A 9,230-nucleotide genomic window follows, 5' to 3' on the forward strand; every position below is an offset into this window, starting at 1 on the left:
CCGCTCTCCTTGAGTTAAATTTCTCCGACACCGCCGTTCAACTCGAAGTATTTTTACAAACACAACACAACTAACTATACGCGAAACATAAGCTTTTTAAAAAATGCTAAATATTTCGGACTATCTTTCATACATATATACACACATATAATAAACAACCAAAACTAACTACATCATATCGATGGTTCCATTCTCTTTTTACGTGATTTTCCTGGCGTTAAAAACACGTTGGCCATTAGGTATACTAGGTATTAACCACGTGTATCCAAATACACTCACATCAACGCGTTTTTAGTTATGTAAATACATAATGCCAAGTTCAATATAAATTTGCAACTCGAAAGATCCTGCCACATTGCGCGTGACCATCTTACTAGTTTTATACTAAAAGAAAGAAGATTTCAAAGTAGTTTTACGTATATTCAAACAATTACACCATATATAATTGCATTGAAGACTACAAATTAAACAATTAAAACGGAAGGGGTGAAAATGTAAAACTTTCAGTAATTCAGGGTTGCTATTTAAAAACACCGTCACTTTTCAATCCCATAAAACCCCTTTCTTCAAAAACCTAAACCCCTTTCAAAATTTCTGGCGGCGGAATCCCCCAATTTTCTCACTCAAAAACTATTTTTCGGTGTTTTATTTCAACAATTCTGTTGAAAACTTTCATCAATCAATAACATCTCTATTGTATTCATGGCTGCCGTTGCTTTGTCTGCAGATCGTATGTTCTCTATCCCCATATATAACTATATATATATATATATGTGATATAATTGTTTAATTATATACTGTTCGTCTCTATTTGAATTTGAACTTTCGATCTGTATTATGCGCGGTGTGTATACTCGATTATTTGTATGTCACATAAAATTGAATTATTTATGCTTTAATTTATGTATGAGATCTTGATTTTCGAGATTAGTAACTTGTTTGGGTTTAGGTCTTAATTTTCTTGATAGTTATTGAATTTTAAATTTTAAATTTTTTTTTACAGAAGCTGTTGGTTTACTCAAGAATTTATCTTTGGATTCACAAAACAAGAGTGTGGAAATTGTTGCTCCCCCTAAGAAGGTGAGTTAACTTTTCTGTATGTATATGTATCTGTATGTATCTATATATGAAATATTGTGGCTTATTCTCTGTTTCTTGTCAATAGTTTGGATCTCAGAATATCGATTATAGTTGTGTTATTATATACGTACGTATACGTATACTTATGGATAAATGTTATTCTATATTCTATATATATATGTATGTACTTCATGTGTTTATATGTATGTATATTGATATTTGTTGCTAATAAGATAAGGTTGGTATTATTGCAGATTTCAGTGGAGAGTATAAACGGTCAGGTTCAACCTATCAATAAGTCTGTAACTAATCCGATTTCAAATCAGTTGGATCCAACGATGGCTTATTATCCCAATGCTTATGCTTCCGCCTATTATTATGGAGGTGATTGTTATATACATAATAACTATAAGTCTATAACCATTGAGTTGCTTTACAAGCGTGTTTTGTAGGTGCAATTTTTTTAACATTATGGTTATGTTTTTAGGTTATGATGGGTCTAATGCTAACTGGGAAGACTATAGATACATGAGTACTGATGGTGGTGATTTGTCTCAAGTAAGAACATTTTTCTTTGTGTTTCTATGCTAAAATTGTATATCCACATATCAATAAGTTATAATGATGGTTGTTTGTGTTTGATTACAGGGTGTTTATGGTTATGGTTATAGTCCGTATGGACCATATTCCCCTATTGCTTCACCTGTCCCAGCAGTTGGTCAAGATGGTCAGTATTATGGTGCTCAATCGTACCAATACCCTTCTTATTTTCAACCGTTGACTCCAACAGGTGCTTCTAAAGGTGACAGAAAGGCACTTTCAGCTGCTAAAGTCAATTGTAATGGCGTTAGTTCTAAGGGCACAACCGGTCCCACACCATTGAAATCGACACCGTATCAAAACTCTGGTTATAATGCAAAAGTTTCTTATGGAAAAGGTGCACAAGGTGGTTATCAGGATCTGAGATACGGTGTTGGTGGGGCCTATTCCCCCTTCACATGGTTTGATGCTTCAATGTATTCTGAACCCGCTAAAACCGGTACTAACAATACATATGGAAACGGTGTTGCATCAAAAAATCAAAATGCTTATGGGCAGACTCAAAGACCGTTGTCTGGCACGAATACCGCAATTGGACTCATGAACAAAATGTACCCAAACAACTTATATGGGCAATATGGTAATGCTTATCGATCTTATGGTTATGGTTCTAATGCCTATAATTTCCAAACTAACGGGCGTGGATGGTTATCTGTTGATAACAAGTACAAGAATAGAGGACGTGGTTACGGTTTTTATGGTTATAGCAATGAAAGCAACGACGGTTTGAGTGAGCTTAACCGTGGGCCCAGAGCCAGGCCCAGCATGACCCAAAAAGTGTTCACAAATCTTGACTTGGCACCTACTGAAAGCATTGAAAAGGAAGTCAACAAGGTCAGTTTGACCCCTGATAGAGAGCAATACAACAAGGCTGATTTTTCCGAGACTTATGCAGACGCCAAGTTTTTCATAATCAAATCTTATAGTGAAGATGATGTTCATAAGAGCATCAAATACAATGTTTGGTCTAGTACACAAAACGGAAACAAGAAGCTTGATGCAGCGTATCAAGAAGCTCAACAAAAGTCTGAAGCTTGCCCTGTTTTTCTTTTCTTTTCGGTGAGTATTTTGTTTTTAAAGTACTTGTTTATTATTCTATATTATATAGTATAATAGTATACCGTGTTAGATATTTACGGATGTTTTTTTTAGGTTAATACAAGCGGACAATTTGTGGGCATTGCTGAGATGGTGGGTCCCGTTGATTTCAACAAAAGTTTGGAGTATTGGCAACAAGACAAGTGGATCGGTTGTTTTCCTGTAAAGTGGCATATCGTGAAGGATCTACCAAACAGTTTGTTGAAGCACATTATTCTTGAAAATAACGAGAACAAACCCGTTACCAATAGCAGGGATACACAAGAGGTGGTTATTAATTACAATTTACAACAAAAAAGTTTATATCTATTGTTTCAGTTTTTGAGTTTTGTTGTTAGCATATATACTTAAGTTGCGTGTATGTGTGTTCAGGTGAAGTTGGAACATGGATTACAGATGATAAGAATATTCAAGGAGTATTGTAGCAAGCAATGTCTTTTGGATGATTTTGAGTTTTATGAGGAACGACAGAAGAAAATTCAGGAGAAGAAGGCGAAACAGCAACAGTTTCAGAAACAGGTATAAGCTGACGCCGTTTATTGTTATTAATTTGTATGGTTGCGGTACATTCCTTTTATTTTTCTCTTTGTTTTGCTAGATGTGGGAAGGAAAACTGGTAGTTGATGAGAAGAAGAATGAAAGAACAGTTGATTTAGTTGCAGGTTTGGTGAAAGAGATGAAACTTGTGGATAACGGGCAAGTCGATGTTGCTAAACCCGATGAAGAGGTTGTAGCAAATGGGGTTGTGGCGAAAGGTTGCTGAAGCTTCAACGTGTCAATGACAGAAAATTTGGAAAAAAGAGGGGGATGTAAAAAATGCAGAGGATGCTACCCATGTTCTTTTGTGATGGGTAGTTTCTCTTCCATAGTGTTTAGCTACAAACAGGTAATCAGGGTCGTTTAGATTTTTGGTTGGTTTTTGGTTTATATTTTCGACATCAATCGTTTATTATTTTGAATCTAATTTTCTTTTTTTTTTTATCCCCTTTTTTTGTGGCTGTTCGATTGTTTTACGTGTTATTTTTGTTTCCTCTTTTTTAAGTTCAGATTAACAGCAAGGTACAATGGTAATCTGCAAATTAAAGTTTTTGAAATTGCTTTGGACATGCTCATAACAAAAGTAGGATATGTGTGTGTGTGTACAGGCACACACTTTTAAACAGTATAATGTCACATTTAAATGTTATAATCACGTTACGGACAGAGCAGCCGTTATCTTTCAAAATATGATATTATGATGCACTAATAAGATGTTTACAAACTATCACCTTTAATTGTTTGAAATTTGCTTCCTGTTGTATGACCTGCATAAGGATCGATGCCATGAAACCAAGTTCAGAAATACCACCAACTTATAAAAGATGACAAAGGGTGCGTCGAATGATAGATTTCTCTATTCGTTTTGCTTTAATTATTACTGTAATAACTATAGGTAACATACTTCGCTAAATTCCAGTTGACAAGTAGCCATTATCTTATCAAAGTAACTTTCTATACACAACGCAATAGATCAACTAGCCACTTTCGATAATAACGTTTTATGTACACATCCAACCACTAGGCAACTTAAAATTTATTTCCAACTCCCGGTGGATTATTTTTTCAGTGTAAAAATTTTGAGATTTTCGACTTTACCCCCGGTGGATTTTTTTTTTATTTTGCCTCAAAGCCTACATATTTTGCCCCAAATTATTCAACTTTTGTCCCAAAATCTTCAAATTTTGTTCAAAAAAATTGTTACGGTTTAATTTTTTTTTTTTTTTGCCCCGGTGAAAAAAATCCTTGTTTCGCCACTCGGATAATCGGTTTTTTTCTTCTTTTTTTTAAGCATCCTACACACGTGCACACCCTTTTCATTAACACAGTACCAAATTTTGCTTCTATGAAGTTAATTCAACAAATACAAGAATTGATGTGTAAAAGTATCCATATGGTGCATACCAACAAGGCAACAACCAAAAGACCTAACACTGTTTGGAGTACTACTCAACGTCTCAACCAAAAGATCATACTTCTTGGTGCTTGCATTCGAATATAACAGCATATAACATATGACTTTTCATAAACACAAATAGAAGACCAACAAATGATGCACGCACTTGATATGCCTAATAAACAATGTCAAGATATTGTGGAAGCAAAAGTAAAACCGAAAGGCAGCTGTTAAATAGAGAATTAAACATATCTTGTTCACGCATAATTAGCAATATTAAAAAAAAGTCACAAAGAAAAAACATTGTATTATGAAAAGTGAACCATCCCACCCTGCATTTCTAGATTGTCTCACAAACCACACAACCCATATCCATATGTATTACAAGGCAGGATCATGCCACTCTAAACATTGTAGTTTTGTAGATGTGAAAAAAAAGAACACAATATTAAAAAATAAAACATAACGAAAAAGATCCAAATAAAAACCTAAACACAAACCCTGTTAGCAAAGCTGAAAGAACTACTGAAGATCGCAGACCGACCTACCACAAGATTTAACTTAAGGCTTCCAAATCCGGATCCTCCTATTTTACATGCCCAGACCCAAACGACTATCGCCACCTCAAACCTCCTCTTACTTCTTTGTGTACATGATGGATCCCATTCGACTATGCGGGCGACACTTCCAATATAAAAGCCCCTTCAGATTTTTCATGACCCGAAGGACTTCCATTGGGCCCCACCCGCTCGCATGGATGACTTTACAAACCACTAGCAGGTTTCACCTCACCATTTGCATGACCAGAAGTAGCATCTTTGACTATTTCTTGGGTAGTTTCAGTCGTCGGTGCAATCTCAACCTTAACACCTTCTTTGGGCTTACCTTCCCACACCTGTTTCTGAAACTGTTGCTGTTTTGCCTTCTTTTCTTGAATTCTCTTTTGTCGATCTTCATAGAACTCAAAATCATCTAATATGCATTGCTTGCTCGAATGCTCTTTAAATATCTTGATCACTTGCAATCCCTGCTCTAATTTCACCTGAACAAATTCATAAAATTCAGAAATCTAACAATAACACACAACTCAAACAACATAGTTATGACAAAAGTACCTCCTGAGTATCTCTACTATTTGTAACAGGTTTGTTCTCGTTGTTTTCGAGGGTAATATGCTTCAACAAGCTGTTCGGTAAATCCTTAACGATATGCCACTTAACGGGGAAGCAACCAATCCACTTGTCTTGCTGCCAGTACTCTAAACTTTTGTTAAAATCAACCGGCCCCGCCATCTCAGCAACACCAACAAATTGCCCGCTTGTGTTGACCTAAAAGTAAACAGTGTCACGTCAGAAAACAAACAAAATCAAAGTCAAAGTTTTGACCTTTGACAAGAAACTTACCGAGAAAAAGAGAAAAACAGGGCACGGTTTCGATTTCTGCTGAGCCTCCTGGTATGCAGCATCAAGTTTTTTGTTTCCATTTTGAGTACTGGACCAAACATTATACTTGATACTCTTATGAACATCATCTTCACTGTAAGATTTGATAATAAAGAACTTGGCATCTTCATAAGTATCGGGAAAATCAGGGTGGTTGTACTGATCTCTATCCGGAACTGCACTCACTTTCTCATTAACCTCGGGCTGCTTCTCAATACTATCGGTAGGTGTAGGAGGTACATTTTGTCCTTTTGTGACTAACGTGATCGGAGTCAACACCTTTTGGTTCTTTAGAATACGGGCTCGAGGACCTCGGTTTAGCTCATTTAGACCATCACCATTTTCATTGTTGTAACCAAAAAAACCGTTGCCTCTTCCTCTGGGCTTGTACTTGTTATCGGTTGCTAACCAACCACGCCCATTACTTTGGGAATTGTATGTGTTGGAACCGTAACCGTAACCTGAACGATAGTTGCTTCCATATTGACTGTATAATTTGCTTGGATACATTCGATTCATGTAACCAGTTGTGGTATTTACACTCGAAAATGTTCTTGGATTCTGTAAACCCTGAAAAGATCACAACTTTGTAACATTAGTACTTCAAGTAATTTCAATCCTTGTAACCAACATTAAAATTTTGAAAGTTTCTTTGTAATATGTTCGTTCATTTGCCTACCATGATGTGAGAATGAGGAAGGAGATTTTGATTTCTCGAAGCAATTCCGTTTCCGTTTGAAACCGGAGCAATACTTGAATTGTTTCTCGCTTGTCCATTGGAATACGATGGGACATCAACCCAGGGGATCGGAGAGTGAACACCATCAAGCCCATATCTTGCGTCCTGATAACCATTTTGTAAACCATTTCCATACGAACCATTTCCATTGAAGACTGAATTTGTGAACGTTGGTGGTCTTAATTGAGCTGGACCAGTTCCCTTGATACCGACAATGCTATTAGAATTCGCATTAGCAGTGTCCACACTCAAAGATTGTTGGTCAGCAGCTGCAGATGATTTATTCTCACCTTTAGAAGCAATACCAGTCGATGAGTAGGGCCCACTTGTTGGAGTCATGGGCTGGAAATATGGGCTCGGGTATTGGTATTGTTGAGGTGCATATAGTTGACCATCATGACCAACTGTTGGGACCGGCGAAGCAGCTGGCGAATACGGACCATACGGTGAATAACCATAACCATGATACATATCACCATAAACTCCCTGTATTAATATCAAAACCGATAATCATCATAAACAAACAAAGATGCAAACTTTAAACAATAATTATTATTAATATGTACAAGACAGAAGACAAATTAACTAAATAAATCTTACATGAGACAAATCAACTCCATCCGAATTTACAAATCTCGAATAATCATCCCAATCATTGGTTGTCCCATCGAATCCTAAAAACAATCATATGCAAGAATTCAACATACTAAAAACGAAATCAAGCATCAAGTAAAACTCTTAATCAAGTATTAAATAATCTATGAATATGTATCATATTGTATTACCTGGATAGTAATAAGCAGGGGAAGCATAATTAGGATAATAAGCCACAGTTGGATCCATATAATCAGGAATCAAAGGCGTCCCAGACCTATCTAAAGATTGGTTCTGACCGTTGCCAGCGTTAACCGAATCAGCCGAAGGCTGCAACATAATCACACATCATTAGCACACAATTAAAATCTGAATTTTTAAATAAATAAACCAATAATTAAACATATTCCAATTCACCTTCTTATTAGGCTCATTAATTTCCAATGTCTTTGATTGAGATTCCAATGATAGATTCTTCAGCAAGTCAGCAGCTTCTGTTGTTAACCAAGTTAAGGAACCATAACTTTTTCAAACAAATTAATATATTAATATTCATTATTTTCAAAAATCAATAGCCAAACAAGCTGACAATTAACAAATTCAAGATCAATCCTAACATATAACATAATTAAAATAATTAATTCAATTCAATTGAAGAAGCTATAAAAAATAATGAATTTCAAATTTCAAAATCACAATAAATTCTCCTTCAATTGAATTAAAAACCTTGTAATCAAAAAAGTATATAATTTAATCAAATATACAAATATAAATACAATTTTTACTAATCACACATACACAGATCCAATAACACTAAACCCTAAATCAATAAATTCGAATTAAAACAAACACAACATCATAAAAAAAGGATACGATCTGCAGGAGGAGCAACAGTGGCCATGATTGGATCTGATAGATAGTAGATCTTCAAAAATTTGATATATAAACCCTGAATTTTTTGAGTTCTTTTCAAAAAAAGGGGGGATAGATATAGATAGATATAGGATATAGGATAGAAACCCTAAAAGTAAGAGATAATAGTTCCAGCCGCCACGAGGGTTTTGAAAGAAAGAGGATTCGCTACCAGTACAAAGTGGTGATTCAAATAGCACCACGAAACACTGTGTTTGAAGTTACAGTTTTGGTCCTTGTAGTTTTGAAAGCTATGATATTGGTCCTTGGGAATGCAGATCTAGTCGGCTAAAGTTGTGGACACGTGGTGGTTGGTGAGTGGGTCTGGTGGCGTCACTCGTGGTAAGATCGGGAGATATAATTGGTGGTGATTTTGGGCGTGTGACAGTAGGTGACTTTTGTAGATTTTAGATTTGACTTATCTAATACGGATCTATATCTTTTTTTCTACTGTCGTCTGTTTTCTAGTATCTTTTCCACAAAATAATTACGTGTATTTATTTTTAAAACAGATAAGAACTGGTAGGGGTTCTACCGGATTAACGGATGAATAGTTTAAACATTCGTATTTATAAATTAACTAGGAAGTGACTTCGTTGGGCCGACAAAACAAACTTTCGTAAAAAAAAAAAAGGTTAATATGTGATGACTCGGAAATTTTCGACCAAATTTAAACTTGATTTTAATATGAAATCGACATGATAAGCAAAGTCTGTAATGTTGAAGTCTCAAAAACTTTGAACTGTTTTAATGAAACCATTTGACCTTTGACTGTTACCGACGATTCACGAACAACGATTTGTAAATAAACATGTATATATACATACATATA

General features: G+C 35.4%; 2 protein-coding genes across 2 annotated transcripts; one reads left to right on the forward strand and one right to left on the reverse strand.

The window, feature by feature from the left end:
- Window positions 1–596: 596 nt before the first annotated feature.
- On the forward strand, window positions 597–3,791 carry LOC139851451 (YTH domain-containing protein ECT4-like). Its single transcript, XM_071840491.1, has 8 exons — window positions 597–730; window positions 1,004–1,080; window positions 1,335–1,464; window positions 1,568–1,638; window positions 1,729–2,739; window positions 2,833–3,045; window positions 3,151–3,297; window positions 3,377–3,791. Exons 1-8 carry the CDS (start codon window positions 703–705, stop codon window positions 3,539–3,541), a joined length of 1,842 nt encoding a protein of 613 aa, XP_071696592.1. The 5' UTR covers window positions 597–702; the 3' UTR covers window positions 3,542–3,791.
- Window positions 3,792–5,001: 1,210 nt separating this feature from the next.
- Window positions 5,002–8,561, reverse strand: LOC139852635 (YTH domain-containing protein ECT4-like). The gene is made up of 8 exons (XM_071841950.1): window positions 8,360–8,561; window positions 7,904–7,980; window positions 7,678–7,816; window positions 7,493–7,566; window positions 6,833–7,378; window positions 6,115–6,723; window positions 5,827–6,039; window positions 5,002–5,753 (listed from the first exon to the last, which is right to left on the reverse strand). The coding sequence occupies exons 1-8, from the start codon at window positions 8,385–8,387 to the stop codon at window positions 5,475–5,477; spliced, it is 1,965 nt and encodes a 654-aa protein (XP_071698051.1). The 5' UTR covers window positions 8,388–8,561; the 3' UTR covers window positions 5,002–5,474.
- Window positions 8,562–9,230: the final 669 nt, after the last annotated feature.

The sequence above is a fragment of the Rutidosis leptorrhynchoides genome, chromosome 6 (assembly GCF_046630445.1).
Source record: "Rutidosis leptorrhynchoides isolate AG116_Rl617_1_P2 chromosome 6, CSIRO_AGI_Rlap_v1, whole genome shotgun sequence".
In the NCBI taxonomy this organism is placed as follows: Eukaryota; Viridiplantae; Streptophyta; class Magnoliopsida; order Asterales; family Asteraceae; genus Rutidosis; species Rutidosis leptorrhynchoides.